Source organism: Amblyraja radiata, chromosome 8 (genome assembly GCF_010909765.2).
Source record: "Amblyraja radiata isolate CabotCenter1 chromosome 8, sAmbRad1.1.pri, whole genome shotgun sequence".
NCBI lineage: Eukaryota > Metazoa > Chordata > Chondrichthyes > Rajiformes > Rajidae > Amblyraja > Amblyraja radiata.
The window spans coordinates 19,358,146-19,385,841 of NC_045963.1; the positions used below are offsets into that span (position 1 = coordinate 19,358,146).

Sequence of the window (27,696 nt, forward strand, 5' to 3'; positions counted from 1 at the left end):
CATGTGCATACATGTGCGAGCATATCTGTGTGCGTATGCATTTATAAGAATTGCTCCATGCAAGTCATTTAGTTTTTCTTATTACTGGGAACTTATATCTGGGAACTTATTTTTATGCGCATCTGGGAACATGGAGAATATTTTTGATGAAAGACTGTTTGTGTTCTGTACTTTAATTTAAACACGGCCTTAACGGAACATGAAAATATTAAAATGGCAGTGCTGTTCAGCTAAATAACCAGTTGATTTCACAGGCAGCTGAACAGTTAATTTATAATTAGCCGCCTATAAACCAGCCATGCTATCTATACATTCCTGGGCCTTTGCTTGCTAAAATCAGATAGTACCTTTTTTTCCCCTTCCCACAACATTGTGGCAAAATGTCACATCCCAAAATATTGGAGTTGACCACTAATCCAAAGAAAACAAATTTGAATGATTTTAAGATAATATAAGCATTATTGAAAGAACATTTTAAAAACGGTGCATTTCCATTTCAATGGAATCGTTGTATCTGACTGCTTTGATGCTCCTCAGAATTTTGTGGCATTTATTTTAGAACATACCACAACACAGCACAACAACAGGCCCTTCAGCCCACAAGGTCTGTGCCAAACAAGGTGCCACGTGAAACGAATCGCTCTGCCTGCATGTGATCTACATCCCTCTATTCCCTGTATTTCCATATGCCTATCTACAAGCCTCTTAAACACCACTATCATACTGCATCCACCACCACCTTGGCAGCACATTCCAGTTACACACGTGTGCGTGAGTGTGTGTATAAAAACAACTTGCGCCAAATGTAAATGGATTAGTTAGCAAGTTTGCAGACAACATCAACATTTGTAAAGTTGTGAACACTGAGAAAGGCTGTCATGGGATATTGATCATTTACAGTACAAATATGGAAAAAATGGCAGATGGAGTTTAATCCAAGCAAGTGTGAGATGATGCTCTTTCTCCCTCTCACCTTAAAGCTCTGACCTCTAGTGTTTACTTTCCACCCTGAGAAAAAAGGTTTTAACTGTACCCTACCTATGCCTCATAATTTTATATATTTCAAGTTTCCCCTCAACCTCTGATGCTCCAGAGAAAACAATCCAAGTTTATCCAAACTCTCCTTATAACTAATATCCTCCCATTCCGGTAAACTACTTCTGCACTCTCTCCAAGCCTCGACATCCTTCCTGTAATGGGACAACTAGAACTATACTGCACACAATACTCCAAATGCAGGGTAACAAAGATTTTATAAAACTGCAACATGATTTCTGGACTCTTATACTCAATGCCCTAACCGATGAAATGCTGTTAAGGGACTTGTCATTAACTGTATACATTCCCCTTGCATATGACCTCCCAAAGGGCAGCACCTCACACTTGCTTGGATTAAACTACATCTGCCATTTCTCCGTCCATATTTGTAAATGATCAATATTCCACTGTATACTTTGACAGCTTTTCTAACTGTTCATAACGTTGACCAATTTTGGTGGTGTCTGCAAACTTGCTAGCAAATCCATTTACATTTATGTCCAAATATATGTCACACATTACTGAGGTCCAAGTATAGACCTTCAGACAGAATAACAACCCTTCCACCACTACTCTCTTTATTCCATAGATAGGCCAGTTCAGAATGCAAATAACCAAGTCATCATGGATCCCATATATCTTAATCTTCTGGATCAGGCTACTGTAAGGGATTATATCAATTATCTTACTAAAATAGATGTGACACACATCGACTGCCTTACCCACTTTTGTCACTCCTCAGAAAACTCAATCAAGTTAATAAAACATGATCTGTTGTGGACAAAGTTGTGATGACTATCCCAAATAATCCCGTTCACTTCCGAATGTGAGTAAATCATATCTTGAAGCATCCGCTTCAGTAGCTTCCCTACCACTGATATGAGCATCACCAGATTATCTGGAGTTGCTCTATTTCCTTTCTTAAACAAAGGAAAAACATTGGATATCCTCCAGTCCTACTGGATCTCACCTGTAGTTAGAAAAGGATACAACGATCTTCACCAAGGCCCCAACAATCTCCTCTCTGCCTCAATAACATAGGATGGATCTCATCTGGCCCTGAGGACATATTCACCTTGATACTCTTCAAGAATACCAACACCACTTTCTTCATGATCTCAAAATGCATATTAATATACCCCACATTGATCTCACTATCCTCCACGTCCTTGATGAATACAGATGCAACATATTTGTTCAGTAGCTCGCCTACATCCTCTGACTCCAAGCATAAATTATTTCCTTTATCCTTGAGTGGTCCTACCTTCTTCTTAGTTAGCCTCTCATTTTTTAATGGAGAAACAAGGAACTGTAGATGCTGATTTTCAGAATAAAGACACAAATTGCTTACATGAGTTATTTCCTGCTTGCTCCAAGGCCCTTTCTGATCTCGTCGTCCTAAATCTTATATATGCTTCACTTTGGACCAAATTTGCAGCCTAACTGGAACATGTCAGTCCTGAACTCAGATCAGATAGCCTTTAAATGATTCCCACATGTCAGATGTGGCTTATCCAATAAAAGCTGCTCATAATTTAAGTTCAAGTTCAAGTGAGTTTATTGTCATGTGTCCCTGATAGGACAATGAAATTCTTGTCAGCACACAGAACATAGTAGACATTTACTACAAAACAGATCAATGTGTCCATATACCATAATATAAATATATACACACATGAATAAATAAGCTGATAAAGTGCAAATAACAGATAATGGGTTATTAATAATCAGAGTTTTGTCCGAGCCAGGTTTAATAGCCTGATGGTTGTGGGGAAGTAGCTGTTCCCGAACCTGGTTGTTGCAGTCTTCAGGCTCCTGTACCTTCTACCTGAAGGTAGCAGGGAGATGAGTGTGTGGCCAGGATGGTATGTGTCCTTGATGATGCCGCCAGCCTTTTTAAGGCAGCGACTGCGATAGATCCCCTCGATGGTAGGCAGGTCAGAGCCGATGATGGACTTATTGTCACATGTTTCGAGGTGCAGTGAAATTTTTTTTTTGCGTACAGTTCAGCAGTGTATTACTGTACATAAGCACAATCCTAGATTGTACAAAGTGTATAGAAATAGCCCACTGAGATAATATACGAGTCGCCAGGTTTTAGTGCCATTTGCAAAGTCCAAGTTGCTCTAAGTTCAGCTGACCATAAAGGCCCCTTGTTCTGACAGCATTGCAGGGTTGGCCTGGCCGATCAAAATTGTAGACGTCCTCCATCGCTGCTATACACAGTCCTTTTCAAACTTAACAAAGCTTTTGACTTCATCTCGAAGGGGCTAAGGACACAGCCTGTTAAAATGCAGCTTTATACGGCGTGGAAACGTCCCACCAAATCCGCGCCGACCAGCGATCACCCCATACATTGGCACTTTACTACACACTAGGAACAATTTACCGTTTACAGAGGCCAATTACCTGTATGTCTTGGAGTGTGGGAGGAAACCGGAGAACCCGGAGAAAATCCGCGTGGTCACAGGAGAACGTACAATCTCCGTACGTACCCATAGTCAGGATCGCACCCGGGTCTCTGACGCTGTAAGGCAGCAACTCTACTGCTGTGCCACTGTGCCGCCCCTGTGCCCACAGAAGTTCACCTCCACCTTATGTTTGCTTCATGGAATTACATACGACTTACAACTCACAAGTAGGCCATTTGGCGTAGAACATAGGTTAAACATCATTGCAACATGGATCTGGAATCTGGAGTAAACAGGTGAGGTGTGAACTGTACCCTTGACGTCAAGGCAGCAATAAAAATAAACAGTTCTATGAAGTGATCATAAGCCAAACACACCTCTGCCGTTAACTGTACCTGGCATTGCTGATGGCTAATCATCTCGCCACCAGAGATTCCGCTGGGCAGTACCTTGGGCCAAGGCCTTTTCAATTGCTTTATTCATAACAGACCGTGTGCATCAGAAGGTGAGAGAGGCCGATTGCACAGCTTTCTGTTCCACTCGCAGTTTCTCAGGAAATGAAGCAATCTGTGTCTGCCTTCAGTACGTACTGAACAACATCCAAATTTGGATGATGTGTGGCAAATGTCATTCATGCCACACAAGTGCCAGGCAATGCCCCCCTCCAGAAAAAGTAAGATTAACCATTTCACCTTGAGATTCAGTGGATTTACAATGGCTAGAATCTCAAATGGCCAATCCACATATACCCCTTGGCAACACAAGCCAATGAAAGCTGTAAGTCTGATGTGAGCAGAGACCCTCATAACTCCTGAAAGCCAGATGTCAGGCACATGGTTTTTAAACTGCCAGCTTCTCTGGTGAGGTGACAAGTGTCAAAGACACATACAGCACGGAAACAGGCCTTTCGGCCCAACTCATTCATGGCAACTGGAAGCCCCACCAAACTTGTCCCATTTACTCCTGTTTGGCCCATATCAGTCTAAACCTTTCCTATCCATGTACCTGCCCAAATACCTTTTAACATGCGGCTTCTAACCTGTGGCTCAAAGCCTTAGCACCATCCAGGACACAAAAGCCCAGTTAGTTTAGAGATAGTATGGAAACAGGCCCTTTGGCCCACCTTGTCAATGCTGACCATTGATCATCTGTTCACGTTATCCCACTTATCCACTATATATAAAAGGAGCAACTTACAGAAGCGAATTAACCTACAAATCTGCTTGTCTCTGGGATGAGGGTGGAAACTGGAGCACCTGGAGAAAACCTATGTGGTCACAGGGTGAATGTGCAAACTCCACACAGACAGCACCCGAGCTCAGGATCAAATTGTGAGGTGGAAGCTCTACCAGCTGTGCCAGATTGCTGCGCCGCTGGCACTCGATCTAGTTTTTCAATACTGTGGTCCATCTCTACCTTTACTTCACAAGTCAAGAGTGTTTTATTGTCATATGTCCCAGACAGACCAATGCAGCAGCACGACAGAATATGTCAAAATAGTACTCTGTAAACAATATAATAAACAGACAAAATAGTTCAATGTGTGTGTGTATATATATGTATACATATATATACAAATAAACAATAATAGTGCAAAAAAACAAAACCAGCACCCTCATGTCTCTGTAGTTCAGAGCTTATTTGGAGGTTGCAGCGTTTAATACCCTGAAGGCTGTAGGGAAGAAGAATCTGTCCCTGAAGCTGGACAATGAGCATGTTCAATGAGGAAGGAGGGAATCATTGAGATTTTATCTGCGACACCAACAAGCAGAAAGTTAGTTTACAAATTTGAGATCAGGGAGAGTGCAAGTGGAGATGCATTGTTGCAATACTACTCCACAATGTGAGGTGAAATCTTTGTTCAGCACATCCGGAGAGAAAGGGATTAAGCAACGTGCTGAAGGCTTTGGCAAGAAACATCAGCCTGAATTCTCAGATGTAATCAGACTGAGGACTGAATGCATTTGACATTCGGACAGTTAGTGGCATGACTGAAACGACTCATTTCATGTGACAGACCTACTTTAAATCCAACCCCTGCGCTGGGACTGAAAGTGCTAAAGACTCCCAATGGGGGTATTGTTTGTGGAATTAGTACTCATTGGCAATGTATCTGTCCCCACTTTCAACACACATCTCAAATGAGTAGTAAGTCCAGCCCACTATATAATCAAAATGTTCAGTTTAATCACAGTCATGGCCTTCAGCAATAGTTTTTCACAACAGAATTTAGGAGCCTATATTTGGCTGCTGTAAACTCATCCTTTTGTCTTAGGGAACACGTATGCTGGTGTACTGGAAGGCTTAACTTTTACTATTTGGTGTGAATGAACAATGTACTGTTACTAAAACAAGGCCTTCTTTAGGACACTGTCCCCAGCATTCCCTCTCTCACTATCCCTCCCCCACCCAAGTTGCACCAGCTTCTCATTTTCACCCAACGAACAGCTAGCAATGGCCTGTTTCCTTTATCTTCGTTCATTTTTTGCATATCTTTTATTCATTGTTCTTTATCTCTCTACATCACCGTCTATATTTCTAATTTCTCTTATCCCTAACCAGTCTGAAGAAGGGTCTCGACCCGAAATGTCACACATTCCTTCTCTCCAGCGATGCTGCCTGTCCCGCTGAGTTACTCCAGCTTTTTGAGTCTATTGAGTTTAAACCAGCATCTGGATTTCCTTCCTGCACAAGATCTTTTTTAACATGAAATTGCTTCTGTTGAAAAGTGTTTCATAGCTCAGGGGCTTGTTAGGGTAATGCCTCCGTCAAGGAAATTATATACAAATTGGGCTGTGGCTAATTGTTAAAATGCAAGGTAAATCTTAACATTTCTATTTTTAATGGTGTACTCGATAACAGGTGAACTATATTTCATAACGTTTGATAGCAGCTCATGTGGCTTAGCAGATCTCCCTTTGTTCTTCCCAGCAGCATGTTCCTGCCAGCTTCACAGGAATATTCTTTACACCAATGTGACATTTCAGATTTGCGGAGCAGCCAGATTCCCCTGCCCCTCCCAATGAAGATGTTTGCGGTGATTGGTGGGTGGGTTGCTCAGTGACCTTCACGAGGCAGTGCGGTATTTGACTTGATTCTCTGACAGGAAAATAGAAAATGAGTATCATTAACCCAATGGCCTTCAGAGACTGGCTAATGAATGTCGCTGGCACAGGCTGAGAGTTGTGTCCTTTACCCAGTAAGTGTGGTGGCGCCACAATGCGGCTGGTAGTGCTGTTGCCCTGCAGCCCCAAAGACCTATGTTCAATCCTGACCTCAGGTGCTACCTGCAGTGTAGTTCTGAAGAAGGGTCTCGACCCGAGACATCGCCTATTTTTCTCCAGAGTTGTTGTCTGATCCACTGAGCTAATCCAGCTCTTTGTGTTTAATGTAGTTTGTACCTTCTCCCCGTGACCTAGATTTCCCCTAGGAGCCCCCGTTTCCCCCCAGATGTATGTGCTGTTTAGTAGGTTAATTGGTTACTATAAACTGCCTGTGGTATAGATGGGAATCGGGGAGTTCATGGATTACGAGAGGGAGAATAAGTTTCAGGAAAAGAAAAGGAATGAGGGTATTAATGGGGTTGAGCATAGACCTGTGGGCAGCATAGCCTCCTTCTATGCCATTAGGACCATACGTTAGAAAATAGCATATCTTGCCAGGATAATGAGGATGGCGAGGAGACTAAAAATGGAATATGATTAGATTACAGAAGCCTTGGGGCAGTGTTTGCCAAAGACAGAAAGCTGGCAGTAATGTATTGGCTGTCCATTCTACTCCCTGGACATTGAAATTAAAGAGAAGGATATTTGTGCAGGTTTTATTATGAGCCACTGACTCACCATTGACATTAAAAATCACCCTCATCGTACTCACTTAAGAGAACTCAATTGCCTTTAAATGGTTGTCAGCCCACCTGCCTAAAATGGGGAGGCTGTTGAAATACGTAAATTGAAGTACATTGGGAGTCTAATTCCAGAGGCAAATGTTATGCATGGTTATTCCAGTTGCTTCAGGATTTTGGTGTTTGCATGTTCTTGTGATTGCCCCTGAGCCAAGCTAGTTGGAAGCCAGCTGATCACTAAGGTAGGTTATTGGTCTGTCTTCAAATTATGCTCGCGGGGCTGTAAGTGGAATGTTCTCGGGGGGCAGGAAGTGGAAAGACAGTCTTGCCATAGAGGGAGTACAGAGAAGGTTTACCAGACTGATTCCTGGGATGGCAGGACTTTCATATGAAGAAAGACTCGGCTTGTACTCGCTAGAATTTAGAAGATTGAGGGGGAATCTTATAGAAACTTACAACATTCTTAAGGGGTTGGACAGGCTAGATGCAGGAAGATTGTTCCCGATGTTGGGGAAGTCCAGAACAAGGGGTCACAGTTTAAGGATAAGGGGGAAATCTTTTAGGACCGAGATGAGAAAATCATTTTTTACACGGAGAGTGGTGAATCTGTGTAATTCTCTGCCACAGAAGGTAGTTGAGGCCAGTTCATTGGCTATATTTAAGAGGGAGTTAGATGTGGCCCTTGTGGCTAAAGGGATCAGGGGGTATGGAGAGAAGGCAGGTACAGGATACTGAGTTGGATGATCAGCCATGATCATATTGAATGGCGGTGCAGGCTCGAAGGACCGAATGGCCTACTCCTGCACCTATTTTCTATGTTTCTATTTATTTATGGAATATGTATGGCTGGCAATACCATTGTTAATTGTGAATCCTTAATTATCTCTCCCCTCAAGAGGCAACCATAAGGGTGAGTCTAGAGAGCACAGATTGGATAAGGGTGGCAACGTTCTTGGTGTGAGGGACATTGGGATTCAGATGGGTCTCTGTGATAATCTATGGTTATTGAGGAAAGTACATTAAAAACATTTTTTTAAAGATTTACTTCATTGCTTAAATTTCAATTCTCCCACTCCTGGTGTGATTCAAATACATTGGATCAACGATCGTGGCCTCTGGTTACTTGCACTTGTGATCACCGCATTACAATGGGCACTGATGCACAAGAACCCTGTGGTGTGTGACTGGCCTTTATCATGGGCGAATCTGTGTGTCCTTCGACCCACTTCAGAAGCAACCCCCTGAATCGGGCTCAATGTGATGTGTGGAAACAGGTCAACTTTCCTCTGTTGAGAACTGTCGAGGAATGTTGTTTGCTGCTTGCAGTTCTTCAGTAATGAGGCCAGAAATGCCAGGATCACATGTTTACAGCCTTGGGCAAGTGCCACAGGTGCAGAGCAGATCTATTCCAAAGTTAAAAATTCCCCCCCTTCCACCCCTGTGAACTATTGCAGTAATCCCAAGAGAGCTATTCTCAAATGCTGCCAGCTGGTATGACATATCTGAATGTGTGTGTATGTGCATGTGTGTGTCTGTGTGTGTGCATGTCTCTGTGTGTATGTGTCTGAGTGTGTACATGTCTCTGTGTCTATGTGCATGTCTCTGTGTGTATGTGCATGTCTCTGTGTATGTGCCTGTGTGTGCGTGTCTGTGTGTGTATGTACATGTCTGTGTCTGTGCATCTGTCTGTCTGTCAGTCAGTGAATGAATGACCTGGTTTCTGCACTCTGCCACAGTCTCTTTGGGCTTAGTACAACATCTTCAATTAGCCTGACATAAATACAACTCCTTTCAACCCTTCAAAGTTAACTTTTAATCCCACTCTTTGTAGAACAACATGTATTTATAACGTAAATCACAGCTTCCGTTTTAAGAAGTCTCCAACGAAGGCACCTGTATGTTCATAAATCACCATTTTGTGTAGATTTCATAGTGATGTTTCATTTGTTGTATTTGACCAAATACGTGTTACTTCACATCCTGAAATATTCTTGAAAAACATCACAATGATGTTTGAAGCAAGGTTTTCAAAGCAATGAAGATGGAAATATAGAATGCACAATATTGTTCAAGAAGTGGGAGGCAAGATTAAGATGTGGTAGATTGGAAGGAATTGCTTTATTTCTCATAGTCTTGATCCACATGGGTGACGATTCAATGAATTCTCTAGTTCTATTTGACTAACTTTCCAAATAGCTCTTAATTTAATCCACCACATCAGCTGTGTGTCAGTGGTAGCAACTTTGTCTCTGAGCAGTCGCTCGTAGAATCGATTATCACTGAAAAAGCTTGTGAAGAAACTTTACAGAAGTGCATTGGTGCAGCACTGAAGAAGTGCTGCTCTTTTATTTCACCCAGTCAACATGTTTCTGAAACAGACATTCTGTCTGCCCTCTCAATGTAAGTTAAAGACACTATGGAATGGTCTCAAAGAAGAAGAGGCTCCCCTGGTGTCTTAGCTCCAATACCCCCCCCCCCACCCCTGCCCCCCCGCCCCCCCACCCCCCCTGTATTTGGTCAAATACAACACTGAAACATCACTATGAAATCTACGCAAAGTGGCTTTGCTAAGGACAAATTGATTGTCACAACAATGACATGACAAGCTGAAGAGTGCTCTGTCAGCTGTATAGCATTTAGGGCCTTTAATGCCATAACCTAACTCAAATGTGAGACCATTTGGAAGTATTCAGCAGGTCAGCAGGTCAGGCAGCATCTATACCAAGAGTCTTTAGAGCTAATATTTCAGATTGAAGATGCCTCAACAGTGCTGTCCCATCAGAATTCTGATGACACATACTTCATCTACAGATGCAACCTGGCCCATTGTCACGACTGTTTTCTGTTTTCTTTTTGGATTTCCAGCATGTGTCATTTATTTGTGTAGGAAGGAACTGCAGATGCTGGTTTAAACCGAAGACAGACACAAAAAGCTGGAGCAACTCAACAGGAAAGGCAGCATCTCCGTAGAGAAGGAATGGGTGACGTTTTGGGTCGAGACCCTCAGCCGGTCATTCCCTTCCGCTTAATGTTCCTCAATAGCATGGATCCCATCCCTTGCATTTCTAGACCTTCTCAACCCACTTCCTACATTGGGATAAAGGCGAGTCAGTGCAAGTTTAAACTTCATGCAGCCATATTTGGATGAAGGCTAAATTGTGAACTGCTACATATTCCTGAGACGGTTCCTCTTTGTTAAGGTATGATTTTAACACCACGTACTTGCTCTTACAGTGAGTAACTTTCTCCTTCAAATCGGCGCTTTGTAGTTATTTTCTTGAGTCAAGCGTTATTTAGGTGACCGCAGTAGAGGAAGAAAAAGGCTAATTTCAATAGAAACTAAATCATTGAATTTACTGAACGGGATTGTTCATTCAGTGAGCACCAATTAGCATTTGAATGAAAACAAGCTGATGCATAGTAATTGTACAAACGGAACATCCGCAGTTGCATTGCACCTCTCCACAATCTCAGCAATGCCAGTGACGGATTAAGGGACGAGATCTTTTTTTGACAAAAGGGTCTTACTAAAAACATCCGCTGAAATGACAAAACTTCTGTGTGCTGTGGACGGCTTGATTGTATTCATGTGCAGTCTTTTCTCTGATTGTATAAAATGCAAACTAAAGCTTTTCATTGTACCTTGGTACCCGTGACAATAATAAACTCACATAAACAACACAATCTTTAGTTTAAAGATACAGCGTGAAAACAGAGACTTTGGTGCAATCCGACCAGTGATCACCTGCACACTAATTGTTGCTCGGGACAATTACAGAAGCCAATTAACCTACAAATCTGCACGTCTTTGGACTGTGAGAGGAAACTGAAGCAACCAGAGAAAACCTACGCAGTCACAAAGTTTATTATTGTTGTGGGAAGGAACTGCAGATGCTACTTTAAACTGCAGATAGACACAACAAGCGGGACAGGCAGCATCTCTGGATAGAAGGAATGAGAGACGTTGGTCTGAAGAAGGATCTTGACCCGAAACGTCACCCATTCCTTCTATCCAGACTGGCTGCCTGTCTCGCTGAGTTACTCCAGCATTTTAAGTTTGTTTGTTGTCACGTGTACCAAGGTGCAGACAGTACCCATAGTCAGGACCGAACCCGGGTCTCTGGTGCTATAAGACCAACTCTACCGCTGCGCCACTGTGCCGCCCCTAATCTAAATCTAAATAAACTACTTGCCGAACTCCACTGATAGACTTGTGTTTACTCAGTGTCGTGAATGGAATTTCCCCACAGTGCAAGAGTCCCAGGTGACTGAATGCTCAACGGTTAGTGTTAGGTCAGGGTGGATGTTGGGAGGAGTATGGTTCTAATAAGTTGATTTAAGCAAAGTAAATTAAAAGCCATTGAATAGAAACTAATGATGAAATATTTATATATAGGCACTGGATTGAAGCTGAAGGAAAGTAAAAAATGTTCTGTACTGTTACCTCATACATTTAATGACGAGCCAAAAACCTGGGTCTCTGTTTGAACATTTTGTGTGCCTATAGGGTGATTTCACCAAAGGTCAAATGAGCGTAGATCTCCACTCACGTGACCGCAAAATTTAACTGGAGGACAAATGTCACTTCCGGTACATGTTAGTGAATGGGAAAACACGCACTTTCACACCCGTTAAAAACATGGAAAACGGCCGATTATTGAGCTGACATTTTCTGTGCCAGTCGGGGTGACCGTGAAGCACAGCGACCTCAATTTTCAGTCCAAAAAAAAGATAGAAAGTAAGGTAAATTCAAGAGGGTGCAAAAAGAGCGGAAGTGCTTAGCAGACATTTGCCGTGGAGATTTAAAGATCCAAAATATCGGGAATTATCGCGTTTGCTCACTGCATTTCATCAAAAGTGGCATTATTGACTTTTTATCTTTATTCATTTGTTATATGAAAAGTTATAAAAGTGAAAAATCTGTCATTAAAATTGCTAAATCGAGGAGAATTCCCTGCTATTGATTTGCACTAATTATGCTGATGTCTCGGTTGGGTGGCGTGTCTGATTGAAAGCCAAGGAACCTGAGGGATAGTGAAGAATGTCAGTTGTCGCTCTGTATGTGAGGCTGCCGGGCGGGTGATACCAGAGCACTGGACAAAAACGCCCAGAGTGAGTTGGTTGTTGCAGCGAGGGCGGTGGAAGCGAGCCAAAGGGCTGGCGAGATCTTTCAGCGTGAGTTGAGTGAGAGCCGCGGCGGTGGCCGGACTCAGACTACAGGGCTGTATGTACTCTGCAGTGGGACTGTCTGTCTGGCATCTTCCCTCCAATGCCAATGTAAACAACCCCTCACTGACACAGTCTAGGGTTTATTCCACACACACAGAATTCCCAGCGGGGGAGTCAGGTGAGCAAGGCTGGTCACACACACATTAGAGGTGTAGAGATGAGAGGGAGATGACACCGCCCCAGGGCTCGGTAACAGGCGGCCAGGCAACTCCAAACTCAGGTTCCTGGACTTTCAATCAGACACACCACCAAACCGAGATATCAGCATAATTAGTGCAAATCAATAGCAGGGAATTCTCGATTTTGCAATTTTAATGACAGATTTTTCACTTTTAAAACTTTTCATATAACAAATGAATAAAGATACCTATACGGGCAGAAAGGATGCGGTTTTCTGGCAGCAGTCGTTTAAACTCCAAGGGTGCTTGGGAATTGTGTCAAGTTTGTGCATGATGAAGGTGCTCAACACTAGAATTGGTCCCCAGTATCTGCTACTGAAGGACAAACGTCTACTTTAGTCCCCATAGAGAAACTAGGCTGTCAAGAATGAAGCAATATCTTTTTGAGCGATCGATGCACTGTTTGGAAAGTGGAGGAGAAGGAATCATTATTTTACTTTGTGATAAAGATGACCTAAATGAAAATTCCACATGTCATCAATTATTAATTAATTTGTAACGTGACCTTCCATTAGTGTAGATTTCTGAGCAATATGATGTATCAGTAGGGATCAGTTTAAGCTATTTGTTATCAATTGATTTAAATAAATAATAACCCATGTAAGAAGGAATTTGGAGGACCAAGAAACCAAGAACCTGGCCAACAAGAACCAAGAACGGACAGAGTTTATTTTCATCCATCCTCTGAGAGTGCAGAAGCTTTGTGGAAAATCCAAACTGGAGTTATGTCACAAACACTGGCTCCTATCATTCTAACCAGGTCCCCCTGCATCAGAGAGTTGGTCACAGCCCAGGCACAGGTTATTTCACACTGGTGGATTACTGGCCGGTGAAGAGGTATTTAGCCTGCTGCCCAGAAAACCTGGGTCCATCAGGAAGTTTGGGAACTACACTGATTTTTAAATAAGGGATTGTTCCTATTATTTGTTGGTACTTTCATCATGGGCAACGTTGATTATGGGGACCAAAGGTCCAGAATTTGTTTATTTTTGTACAGGAATTTTTCTGGTCCCTCTGCAAATGGTGGGCACCCAAGGAGTTTCTAGTGTGATACAAGAATTTTCCAGTTAAAAATTGAGCCATTGATTCATAAAGGAGACAAAGATCTGGGAAGATAGAGAATGACCGCTTTTACAGGACTTCAGCCTACAAATTACGCACCTCTCCTTCATGTGGAACACTCTCCTGCCCCATCAGTGATGAATAGGTGGATCCTATCTTGATCTCATCACTTCAAAATCCACAGGACTAAAGTGGGGGAAGCACATCATCCTTAATCCCGAGGGACAGCCAAGGAAGAAGAAGCCTTTCGTCACCACTTCCCTCATTGGCCACATGACGTCTGGTGGCATCAGTACTGGTGGTTCATGCCTGGAATGTCCTTGCATTTTTGAAAGGATAGCGGATCAAATGGTTTTCAAATTGACTCTTTCAATTTAATTTGCTGAGAACCATTGTAAGTTGAAAATGTTGCATGTGGTAAAGGGAGTGTGTGGGAGACCTTGCCTCACGAATTTGAGTTTTTTGAAAACGTAATTGAGAAGATGGATGAGGGCAGGGCTCGAGACGGACTTTCCTGGTCCGAGAACACTGATGCAATTATCAAGAAAGCACATCAGCGCCTCTACTTCCTGAGAAGATTACGGAGAGTCGGTTTGTCAAGGAAGACTCTCTCTAACTTCTACAGGTGCACAGTAGAGAGCATGCTGACCGGTTGCATCATGGCTTGGTTCGGCAACTTGAGCGCCCTGGAGAGGAAAAGACTACAAAAAGTAGTAAACACTGCCCAGTCCATCATCGGCTCTGACCTCCCTACCATCGAGGGGATCTACCGCACTCGCTGCCTCAAAAAGGCTGGCAGCATCATCAAGGATCCACACCATTCTGTCCACACACTCATCTCCCTGCTACCTTCAGGTAGAAGGTACAGGAGCCTGAAGACTGCAACGACCAGGTTCAGGAATAGCTACTTTCCCACAGCTATCAGGCTATTAAACCTGGCTCGGACAAAACTCTGAACATTAATAGCCCATAATCTGTTATTTGCACTCTATCAGTTTATTTATTCATGTGTGTGTATATTTATATAAGGGTATATGGACACACTGATCTGTTTTGTAGTCATGTCTACTATGTCCTGTTGTGCTGAAGCAAAGCAAAAATGTCATTGTCCTATCAGGGACACATGACTATAAACTCTCTTGAATCTTGACTTCATCAAGGACTGACTTTGATAAGGTTCAGCATAGCAGGCTGCTCTGAAAGGTTAGATCGCATGGGATCCATGGGGAGCTAGCTCACCAGATACAGAATTGTAGAAAGGTGGAAGTGCAGATGCTGATTAAAGCACAGAAGGACACAAAGTGTTGGAGCAACTCAGCAGGTCAGGCAGTTTTTTTGAAGAACCGATAGGCGATGGTCCTTGTTCCCCAGAGATGGCGTAGATAGAGGTAGAGCCACTGCCTTGCGGGGCCACAGACCCAGGTCCAATCCTGACCACATGTGCTTGTCTGTACGGAGTTTGTACGTTCTCCATGTGACCTGTGTGGGTTTTCTCATGGATTTCGGTTTCCTCCCACACACCAAAGATGTACAGGTTTGTAGGCTAATTGGCTTGGTATACATGTAAATTGTCCCTGGTGTGTGTAGGGTAGTTTTAATGTGCGGGGATCCCTGGTTGGTGCGGACTTGGTGGGCCGAAGGGCCTGTTTCCGCGCTGTATCTCTAAAATAAAATAAATTTAAGATGCTGCCTGACCTGCTGAGTTACTCCAGCACTTTGTGTCCTTCTGTGCTTTAACCAGCATCTGCACTTCCACCTGTGTGCAGAATTGGTTGGTAAGAAGTTGAGTGTGGTGGTGAAAGGATGTTTTCCTGACAAATTGTCTGTGACTAGTGGTGTGCCTAAAGGATCTGCGCTGGGCCCAGCAACGTTTGCAGATGACACTAAAATAGATGGTGTCATAGACAGTGAAAAGGATTATCAAGAATTACAGCATAATCCTGAACAGATGGGCAAGTGGGCTGAGGGATAGCTAAAGGATTTTAATTCATATGCGTGAGGTACTGCATTTTGGGAAATCAAACCACGGCAGGGCCTTAACGGTGAACGGTAGGGCCTTGTGGAGTGTTGTAGAGCAGAGATTTTGAGGAATACAAGTTCACAGTTCACTGAAACTGGTGTCACTGGTAGAAAGGCTTTTGGCATGCTGATCTTTATCAGTCGGAATTTATTATAGGCATTGGAACTTTGTGGTTCAGTTTGTGAGGCCACACTTGGAGTATTCAGTTTTGGTCACCCTTCTATAGAAAGGTGCCATTAAGCTGGAATGAGTGCAGAGACGTTTTGTGTGGATGCTGCCAGGGCTTGATGGCCTGAGCTTTAGGGAGAGATTGGGCAGGCAAAGACTTTACTCCTTGGAGCGCAGGACACTGAGGGGTGATCTTATGGATGTGTATAAAATTATGAGGGGCACAGATAGGTTGAATGCACAGAGCCTTTTTCCCAGGGAAGGGGAATGAGGAACTAGAGGGCAGAGATTTAAGGTGTGAGGGGAATGATTTAATATAAACCTGAGAGGCACTTTTTTCACACAGAAGGTGATGGGTTTATTAAATGAACTGCCAGAGGATGTAGTTGAGGCAGTACAATAAGAACAGGTACATGGAGAGGAAAGATTTAGAGGAATATAGGCAAATGGGACTAGCTTAGTTTGGGGCATCTTGGTTGGCGAGTTGGGCCGAAGGACATATCCCGTGCTGTAGGACTCTCACAGAGATAGACATTGGAGTTATGGTGACAATTCCAATATGTATTTGAGCACAATGGAACTGTGTAAAATACTGAAGATATTCATTAATGAACAGAGAAAATAAAATCCAGATGCAGGCTGGGGGAAAGGGGACAATTACTGGAAGTTAGACAACTGCTGTTGTGTACAATGGCTGTAGAATTTGGAGGGCCAGCTGAAGAATGTGGGACGTGGAAATAAATTGAAAGCTTAGTCCGTCAGTCTGTTGCAGCAGAACTCGAGCCCAGATATGATGGTGCACAAAGCAAAGGTGGGATGGCGATACTTGGCAGGCATTTGTCTGACCTCAAAGGCATGTGGTTGCACAATGGGGCAACTTCAGTCAGCAGAAGGGAAGCTTTGAGGCCATAATGGAAATGTTTACTGATTCTCAGTCAGCTTGCGGAGGCCAAGTTATAGACGCTGTGAATGGACCTGGCTCCTGTGTTTTTGAATCATTCTTCTGTGCTGTGTCTGGAAGAACCTGTGCGTGAGAGCTTGTGGGAAGGCATCTTGGGAAATCATTTGTTCCTATTATCAGCTGCCCTCTTATTGAGTGAGCATCATGGTTTTGCATGTTGATGTTGAATAACACTAATGCTGCTTAATGAAATGCTTACAAAAGATGGCCAAGCAGCTAACTCATCTCACATTAGCACTGTTTGTATTTTCATGAATGGGTGGATTCCCATGTAATCCACACTCACCTTCTGTCAAATTCAATCTTACTATCAATCCTATCGACATTCTTTGAATTATAATTGCTGGAAATCAATTTGCTCCAACTTTGTTCAAAAGACTATGAATCAACCTTTGAAAGTCTCTCAAAGAGGCAGCCCAGATGCTGGTGAGAGTAATGGTGCGGCAGTGCCAAAGGACGCACTGACAATCAAATCATTTTAAGTGTTTGTTTAGTTTAGTTTGGAGATACAGTGTGGAAAAAGGCCCTTCGGCCCACCGATCCCGTGCTGACCTGCGAACACCCTGTACACTTGTTCTATCCTACACACTAGGGACAATTTACAATCTTTTTACCAAAGCCAATTAACTTGCAAACCTGTACATCTTTGGAGTGTGGAAGGAAACCGAAGCACCCGGGGTAAACCCACACGGTCACAAGGAGAACGTACAAACTCCGTACACACAGCACCCATAATCAGGATTGAACCCGGGCCTGTGGCGCTGGAAGGCAGCAACTCTGCTGCTGTGCCACTGTGCCACTGTGAGTGGTTAATAATGATCACATTGAAGATGTGGATGGACTGGATTTGTTCTGTATCTTGAACTGAAATGTTGGCTTTCCTATTAGCATCTATAGGGTGTCAAATTGAATTTGAGTTGTTGGTCAAGAAATGGTTATTTAAAAGAATATTAATGGTGACATTTTTTTTGGTAAAACAAATGCATTTAGAAATTAGAAACTAGGTGCAGGAGCAGGCCATTCGGCCTTTCGAGCCAGCACCGCCATTCAATATGATCATGGCTGATCATCAGTACCCCGTTCCTGCTTTCTCCCCATGTCCCTTGATTCCGTTTAATCAGAAGTGACATCAGTCTCTGACCTTGGGTGGCTATTTTAGCAACTCACTAGAGCGAAAATGCATCAAATTTAACCAGCATTTTTCTGCTGTAGAAACATTTTTTAGTATTAATCACTTGCAAATGTTTTGTCTTACCTTTGTTGCTTTCCACCGCTTCCACCCCTTCACCAAATGGATTTAGAAACTTGTATTTCCCACAGTCATTCTACATGTGTGATCTTTGACAGTGAACTCTGGGAGTCAATTTATGAAGGAGCATGCCTGGGAAACTGTTGCTGACTCCAACATTTTCAAATCCATCAGTAGTATCGGTTTCAGTTCAGTTCATCCAAATTTTCCATCACAATTGATCCCTTCACATGAGTTTAGAAGAATGAGGGGGGACCTCATTGAAACATAGAGAATAGTGAAAGGCTTGGATAGAGTAGATGTGGAGAGGATGCTTCCACCAGTGGGAGAGTCTAGGACTAGCTGTCATACCCTGAGAGTTAAATGACGTTTTAGGAAGCAGATGAGGAGAAATTTATCTGTGGAATTCTTTGCCATGGAAGGCTGTAGAGGCCAGTCAGTGGGCATTTTTAAGGCAGAGACTGATGCTTAATTAGCACAGGTGTCAGAGGTTATGGGGAGAAGGCAGTAGAATGAGGTTAGGAGGGAGTGATAGATCAGCCATGATTGAATGGCGGAGTAGACTTGATGGACCGAATGGCCTAATTCTACTCCTATCACTTATGACCTTATGACAATTGCCCAAACAACACTAGACAAAATGTAACGTATACTATTGGCTTATTTTCATGATTTTATTGTTGTTTTCTAATATAAGCAATGGAATTGAACCCTACAAGTTTTATGTATTTAATTTGATCCTTAACATAATGATTAGATACCTTACTAATGGACTGGGAATCGTGGAACGTTTTCCAATCAGCTTTAAAACCCAATTCTCAGGGAATTACTTTCACCACGTGGTGCTTGGTGTCTATCATAACGGACGTTATGGCACATTGGGTATGAGCAGGAGGGAGGACCTGATGGACAAGCCCTTGGTTTTTCGAACACTCAGTGACCTGATTTTTGAATTTGAAGAGTCCTACCGGAAGTATCTACACACTGTGAAGAAGGTGAAGATCGGCTTGTTTGTCCCACATGACCCGCACAGTTTCCAGCAGATTGAGTGGAAGCATTTGGTTCTAAGCACAGGCAAGATGAGCAGAGAGGAAGTGAGGAAAGAGATGGAGAAGCACGCTCGAGATATGAGAATGAAGGTAAATTCACCACACACACAATTCACCCCTTGGTTAATAGAAGATCATTTGGGGCCATCTCATTCCCTATGCCTCTCTATTTAAATATTTATTTCTCTTTTTTCCCTTTTTCTTTCTTTCATTCTAAAGATTTTTGCCTGGTCCAAAATCCGGAGATTTTTATCTGTGGGTCATGACATTGTTCTTTCCAAATAGTGAATATCATCAAGTTGTTAGTAAGCTCAATGTCAGGTCTCCAGATACAGAGATTTGAGCAACAAATATAACCATATAACAATTACATCATGGAAAACAGGCCATCTCGGCCCTTCAAGTCCGTGCCGAACACTTATTTCCCCCTAGTCCCATCGACCTTCACTCAGACTATAACCCTCCATTCCTTTCCCGTCCATATACCTATCCAATTTATTTTTAAATGATAAAATCGAACCTGCCTCCACCACTTCCACTGGAAGCTCATTCCACACAGCTACCACTCTCTGAGTAAAGAAGTTCCCCCTCATGTTACCCCTAAACTTCTGTTCCTTAATTCTCAAGTCATGTCCTCTTGTTTGAATTTTCCTACTCTCAATGGGAAAAGCTTATCCACGTCAACGTTATGTAATGGCAGTTTTTTATACCTTCTCTTAATGGCTCCCACGGATTGTTTTGTTTTGAGAAAAGTTATTATCTGACAATCATTGAGAAACCTGGTGATGTTGAGCAATTGAACTGCCACAACCAGACGACTGTTAACCCAATCTCTGCTCACGAGGACATTTTTTTTGTTATTGCAAACAAAAACTGGAATGTTTTAGAGAATATAAACAATGAACACAAAGTTTAATAGGCATAGATTATGTTATATTTTTGACTTTTCATATGACCTCGCCAAATAGGAGTGAGATGGTTCGGTGCAGTGTGCATGTTTATGTTTGTTAAAACATTTCATTGTGACAGTGGACATAAAATCATGTTAAGTGTGCAGAAGGCCTAGGAAGAATAGCACATTACAAAGACTTAAGATGTTAGCATGATGTTGCAGTTCTCTTGCCAATCATGAAAGGCCAAAATACCAAAGGGGTTGTTGCTGGCGAGAAGCCAATCATTATTAAACCAGAACGAGGACTGTTATACTGAGAAATGCCAAATGATTGAAGGGAGAAAATAGGTTAACTCTAAGCATCACATTTTTTCTCTGCTATTCCAACTGTTTTCAAGCATAATTGCTTGTGGAGAACAGAACACAGTTTGATGTTATGTTGAACTGACAACTTTTGTAATACATCAATCATTTCTTCAAAAGGTTAAACTGACAAAGTCTTCATAGAGTCTGTAGTTGAAATGCTATTCTTGCTGATTTATTTCTTATTTGGACTTAGATGATAAAAATCTCAGGTTCCCAGTCTCCGGTTAAGGAACGACAGCGGGGGAAATCTCTGTCACCTCGTCGCCGCCAAATAAGCCCTCAGAGACGACTTAACCGAAGGGATAAATCGTAAGTCTTTTGTTTTTAAGTAATAGGTTTTTGCTGAGGCTAACAAGAGCGAATAGTGCTTTCACATTAGTCATTGAGTAAAACTGCATGGAAACAGGTCCTTCAGCCCACCATGTCCATTAAGATAATCAAATCCCTATCTATACCAGGCCCATATTTCAGCCCCTGGCCTGTAGTCCTTCATGCCTTAGTGATCCGTGCTCATCTACATATGTTGTCAATATTGTGGCAGTCTCTGCTTCCCTCAGGCAGTCCCTGTTTGCATAACAACATAATAATGGTTCGAATGGGAACATTTTTTTCTTCAAATTATGTTGTAAAGCAGAATGCTGAGCCCATTTTTGTGGTTTCTTTTTCTCTCCCCAAACCTTTGTTTTCCAAAATGTTAAAGCTAATAAGGCCCAGAGGTCGTTTGTGCAGGTCATGCACTTGCAAATGGCGGCACTGTGGTTCAGCGGTAGAGTTGCTGCCCCACAGTGCCAGAGACCCGGGTTCGATCCTGACCACGGGTGCTGTTTTTACGGAGTTTGTACATTCTCCCCGTGACCTGTGTGGGTTTTCTCCGAGACCTTCCGTTTTCTCCCACACTCCAAAGATGTACGGGTTTTTAGGTTAATTGGCTTGGTGTATGTGTAAATTATCCCTAGTGTGTGTAGGATAGTGTTAGTGTGCGGGGATCGTTGGTCGGCATGGACTCGGTGGGCCGAAGAGCCTGTTTCCACGCTGTAACTCTAAACTAAACTAAACATGAAGTGTACATGTATCAGAGGAGCTCTCATACTTTTACCCTTAATATATTTGTTATATTTGAGGTCATAAATTATGTAATAAAGTCTGGCAGGTTCAGTCTTTCTACTTGGTAAACAGAACTTCACTAACTTAGTGACAATGTACAGCGTTTGTTGCTGGATAGGCCAAATCTTAACCAGTTTATTTTCTAAATAATGTAATTGTTTGAAATTGTATTGATTTTATAACCAAAGGGTGTTGTAAAACAGTTTAAATTGAAAACATTTATCCTTTAGGTTGAAAAAGTGCTCATTAAGATTTGTTAAATATCTGCTAGAATGGGTTGGGCAAGCATGGACCTTGATATATGATGCTGATATACTGCTACTGAAGGTTATGATGGATTATAAAACACACAAACAATACCTGACAATTAGATAAGAGCTGGCTGCATTTGTTTCTTTCAGTTGCTTTCAATAACCTTCCTGTAATTCCTATTTATACAATGGATTATTTATCTCCTTTAGAACTCGGGTCAATCTTCCTTAAGTGCCAGATCTATTTTGATAGTGATTATGGGGTAGAGTGGTGAATAAGGAAAGGAATTTGCAACTGCAGCAGTACACGGAATCACACAAAGTTAAAGTGATGAGTTTATTTTTGTGTGATTGTTCACCAACCACAAAGAGTAAAAGGGGTGAATTCAATCTTGGACAGAGGTGGGAAGCAGGCAATGTTAGATCCGAGTTTGATACGCCATCAATCGCCATTCATCGCCTGATCCATGAAAGTGGATCCATAGGTAGACACAAAATGCTGGAGTAACAGGCAGCATCTCTGGAGAAAAGGAATGGATCCGTAAATCACCAGAATTATGCATGTGGTGTAAATATAGGATAACTGATCTAGTGCTGATCTCCACGGATTGAAGATTAGTTATTGCAAAGAACACAGAGTCGACATAAGTAGCTCTTTACAGGCTGAAAGGATATGACTAGTAGGTGCCTCAAGGATCAGTTTCATTATGACCTTGTTATGTATGATTTATATTAATGACCCAGAGGAGGTATCTAGATTTGGTGATCATAATCATAATCATATTTTATTAGCCAAGTACGTTTTGCAACATACGAGGAATTTCATTTGGCACAGTCATACCATTAAAAAGCAACAGAACACACACAATCCATTTTAACATAACCATCCACCATAGTGACAAAAGTTCACTCTCTTCCCTTCTTTGTTCTCCCGTGGTCGAGGGCCTTGAGCCTTCTGTTGATGGGACGATCTTGACTCCCGTAGCCGGTGGCGTTCGGGCCCTCTGCATTCGGGTCGATCAAGCTCCCGCAACGGGGGAGGGGGGTGGGGGGGGGGGTGGATCTCACCTCCCCCGCGCCGGGTGATCTGTCCCCAGGTTGGGGCTGATCGAACCTTCTGCGTCGTTTGGAGCTTCCCAACATCATTCTCTACCCGAGACTGCGAGCTCCTCGATATTGAAATCTGCAGGTTGGAGCGTTGATCCCAGACAAGAGATCGGCTCTGATGGTATGACACAAAAATAGGTGGGTGAGATATGATTCTGTAACTGAATATAAATGGTGGGGCATCAGAGATGACCATGGGTCGACTATGACTATACTGACACACTCCTTGTAGGGTGAGCTCGTGTGATATGGTTTATTTATAGTGAAGGAAGGTAATGACAAGAAGGTCCACGCCGTGCTCTCCACTCCTCTCCACTCCTCTCCTCGCCCCCTATCGGACCCTCCCTTGGTAAACCAATAACAGCTGATTGGATGTAGTTGTTGCTCGTCTGTCTGGCTGTGGACTCAGCTCAGTCCAGAGCACTGTCCAGGGTTCCGGAATTTTCCGGCAGCCAGGCGTAGGCTGTGGCGCTGGTCGTTGGCTTCTCCTAGCCTGTCTGCCGGTGACGGGATTGGAGTGGCCCTTGTCGGAGCACATCGTCACAAAGGATTGAACGAGTGGAGGAAAACCTGCCAAGTGGAGTTTAACGTGGAGTTTAATGTGGGAAGGCATGAGGTCACACACTTCAATAAGAGTGTGAAATACTCACACCATTTAGAGTGTTGTGTTCAGATTTAGAGTATTGTGTTCAGTTCTGGGCACCATGTTATAGGAAAGATGTTGTCAATCTGGAAAGGGTACAGAGAAGATTTACGAGGATGTTGCCAGGGCTAGAGTGTCAGAGCGATAGGGAGAGGTCGAGCAGGCTGGAACTCTATTCCTTGGAGTGCTGGAGGATGAGGGGTGATCTTATAAAGGTGGGTAAGATCATGAGAGGAATAGATCGAGTAGATGCACAGAGTCTCTTGCCCAGGGTAGGTGCATTGAGGACCAGAGGACATAGGTTTAAGGGGAAAAGATGTAATAGGAATCCGAGGGGTAACTTTTTCACACAAAGGTGGTGGGTGTATGGAACAAAAGCTGCCAGAGGAGGTAGTTGAGGCTGGGACTATCCCAGTTAGACAAGTACATGGATAGGGCAGGTTTGGAGGGCTATGGACCAAAGGCTGGCAGGTTGGTCTAGTGTAGCTGGGACATGTTGGCCGGTGTGGGCAAGTTGGGCCGACGAGCCTGTTTCCACACTGTATCACTATATGACTCTGACTCTAAGAGGAACCTTGTCAGACTGTTATCTAAATGGAGGTAGATTGCAGATGTGAAGTGAAGAGGGATCTCAGTGTCCTAATCCTTGAATCACAAAATATTAGCAAGCATGTGCTGCAAATGGTTAGGAAAGCAAATGGCATTATGGCCTTTATTGGAAGAAAGTTGGAGTTGAGAATTAGGGAAGCATTGTCACAATTGTACACAGTCCTGGTGAGCCAACACATGAGTACTCTGCACAGTTTTGGTCTCTTATTCTTTAAAAAAATAAATACCTCGTTTGGAGTCCAGAAGGGATTCACTCCACTAATTCTTGGGATGAGACAGTTGTCTTATCATGAGTAGCTAAAGAAATTAAATCTATATTCTTTGAAGTTTGGAAGAATGGATGGTGAACTTATTGAAACGTAAATGCTGAGGAGGATATAAATGATGGATGATCTGACCTTTTCCACATGTTGAGGCCTGGGTGAATCAGACATGTTTGCATTGCATGGTGAAGTCGGCTTGAGGCACTGGGTGATCTAATCCTGCTCCTGTCTCCTTTTGTTGTTCTGTTTCAACGAGAAGAAATTTGAGGCAATATCCCATAGTGCGATCACCGCTAACTTTTAAAATCTGCCTTTTCAAAATAATTTTAAGATGAGCTTTTCTGGAGCCGGAGAGGATGAGAACTATAATGTAAAGTAAGCCAAGAAGAAGCAATCCATTTACTTCCTGATTCATTCTCAGCTCCACCCGATATGTCTTTGTCCATTGTTTTATCTCCTTCCACTTATCTGTTCATCTATCCTCTTCAAGTGTCTGAAATATTGGGCCTCATAATTTTATATACCGCAATTAAGCCTCACTCAAACTCCATTATTAATGAAAATAACCCCAGATCGGCCATTGTCTCCTCAGAGCTAAAAGATCTCAGTTGGGCAACATTCTTTTAAATCTCCTCTCAGCCTTTTCTGTGCCATAAACATCCCATCTATTTACTGAGCAGAGCTTCACATGACTCGAACTGCACCCTAACTGGTGTTTGATGCAATCCAGCACAATCTTCCATTGACCTTTGACAAATGAACCTAAAAATATTCTTGTCTCCGTCATCTTTTAGTCAATTAATTCCACTCGCTTCAGTTAGCACAGTTGCTGTGAAAATTGCCTTGCATTGTGCTTTGCCATGAATTCTTTGACCTTGTCTTGCGCAAGCTATCAATCAGGTGACTGTTTGAAGGGAGCTAGGTAGAGGCTGGCTGATTCCTGTAGGATTGCATTGATAGTGGGAGGCAAGGCAACTTCAATATTAATCAATCACACAAAGAACCCCTGCAATTAAATGCATTTTGTCTCTGCGAATCTTTAATTGTGTGCATTTTCTCAGACTATTTGTGTACATTCCTGCAGAGTTCTAACCTGAGAGGAATTACCAGGATAACATCTTCAAGAAATTTGCACTCTTGGAGTGGGATAACATCAAGGCAGTTTCTTTTAATATATAATAGAATATTAGGCCTTTATCTACTATTGTCAGTTTGAAAGTAAACAAATCGACCATTTTTTGCAGGAGGTTTGAGGTTTAGGGAAATATTGTCACAATTGTACAGCATCTTGGTGAAGCTATTTTTCATAACATCAACATAGAGTCTGACAGGAAAGTCATATCATTCAAAGTCAAACTAAATAATGTGACCCTCGTGTTTTCATCATTCGGCAATGTAAAGGGCCTGTCCCACTTACATTATTTTTTCGTCAACTTGCCGGCGCCCGTCATGGTCGCAGCAGGTCTCCGAAAATTTTCAACATGTTGAAATTCCAGCGGCGACCAGAAAAAAGGTACAACTCTTTGGGCGACTACTCACGACCATACAGGCGTCACCCCGCGACATGTCGCCGAAAAATTTGCATAAGCAGGACAGGCCCTTTAAGATTTCATCCTCCGACACTGATTCATACGTAGCCCTTACCGTAAACCTGAGTAGGATCCTGCACAAGGTTGAATTGGATTCATTCTTGTTATGTGAACCGTTAAAATAAAAATGAAAAAAAGTACTCTGCAGGTCAGACCCCATCTATGGGAAGAGAAAAGGAGCTAACGTTTCAGGTCTTCAACCAGAAACATTAACTCTGTTTCGCTTCTCGAAGTTGCAGCTTGGCGTTGAGTATTTCCAGCATTTCTGTTTGTTTTAATCTTCCTGGCATTATTTGCCTCCCTTTAGATGCCATTGAGAAGGTGTTAGTTTTCTTCAGCTGATGCGGTCAGTGTGGAATGTGCCCCCTTAGAGATAAGTAACCAATTCTAACATTTCAGCGCAGCAGAAAGAGTAGTGGGATAAGCTCTAGTGAGGATGATATATGACTTCAAGTGACATTGCTTTGCTGCCTTGGTTTCTCCAAGTGACGGGGGGGGACACACAATTTGAGTACTCACATGTTTCTTCAGTGTATCCTGTGCAAGGTGAATACTGCATCCTAGATGTACGTTGTATATATGTTTGTTTCAATGTGCGATGGGTTGGATATAACAGTAACGTATTACACTGGGGTTTGCTGGCCTCCACCAAGCACATTACTAACATCTCATATTTCGCTTGGGCAGCTTACAACCCAGTGATTTCTCTAACTTCAAGTAACCCCGGCATTCCCTCTCTCACCATCCTTCCCCCACCCAAGTTACACCAGCTTCTCCTTCTCACCTAGCAAACAGCTAACAATGGCCTGTTTCCTTTATTATTGTAACATTTTTGCATATCTTTAATTCATTTGTTCTATATCTCTCTACATACATACTATATCTCTCATTTCCCTTTCCCCTGACTCTAGTCTGAAGAAAGGTCTTGACCCGAAATGACACCCATTCCTTCTCCCCAGAGATGCTGCCTGTCCCGCTGAGTTACTATAGCGTTTTATGTCTCTCTTTGGTTTAGACAATAGACAATAGGTGCAGGAGTAGGCCATTCAGCCCTTCGAGCCAGCACCGCCATTCAATGTGATCATGGCTGATCATCCCCAATCAGTACCACGTTCCTGCCTTCTCCCCATATCCCCTGACTCCACTATTTTTAAGAGCCCTATCTAGCTCTCTGTTGAAAGCAGCATATGCAGTTCCTTCCAACACATTTCTAATTTGTTGTGTTGGATATGGTCCATTTATCACCTAATACCAATCAGTTTGCTGTGGCTACATTGAGACATTTGCCCCTCACCAGCAAACATTCTAGCCCTAATGTCCAGGTTTGGATTATGGCTATAAAATAGTCTGGCACTGGAGATGTTGTGATGGGACTGCAAACTATTGTAATGACAGGTGATATCTCTGCAAAAATGCTGTCTCCTTGCTGAATATTTCTAATGTTTGCTATTTTAGATTTCGAGCACCTGCAGTATTTTGCATTTGGATCAATTAATATGTTTTGGGGAGGATGTGCACTTGATAGTGTTGTTGATGACTCTTTCCTTCACTTGTGTTAATAATTGGCAAAAGAATGATAGGCTTATAGTTGCTGCATTGGATTTATCATGTTATTTGTGTCAGGGCATGCCTGGACAGTTTTGCATTTTGGGCAGATTCCAG

The 27,696-nt window shown here is 42.7% G+C and overlaps 1 protein-coding gene and 1 long non-coding RNA gene across 2 annotated transcripts in view; both read left to right on the forward strand.

Annotated features, from left to right (window-relative positions):
• vash2 (vasohibin 2) overlaps positions 1 to 27,696 on the forward strand; it is a 105,547-nt gene that overhangs the window by 59,772 nt on the left and 18,079 nt on the right. The window contains exons 5-6 of the mRNA XM_033025323.1: positions 18,919 to 19,300; positions 20,662 to 20,777. Of these exons, the coding sequence (XP_032881214.1) occupies positions 18,919 to 19,300; positions 20,662 to 20,777 (498 nt within the window). The remainder of the gene's footprint in view (positions 1 to 18,918; positions 19,301 to 20,661; positions 20,778 to 27,696) is intronic.
• Positions 1,286 to 18,408, forward strand: LOC116975930. The gene is made up of 3 exons (XR_004412818.1): positions 1,286 to 1,416; positions 9,987 to 9,989; positions 18,397 to 18,408. It is a non-coding gene; the product is annotated as an uncharacterized LOC116975930 (long non-coding RNA).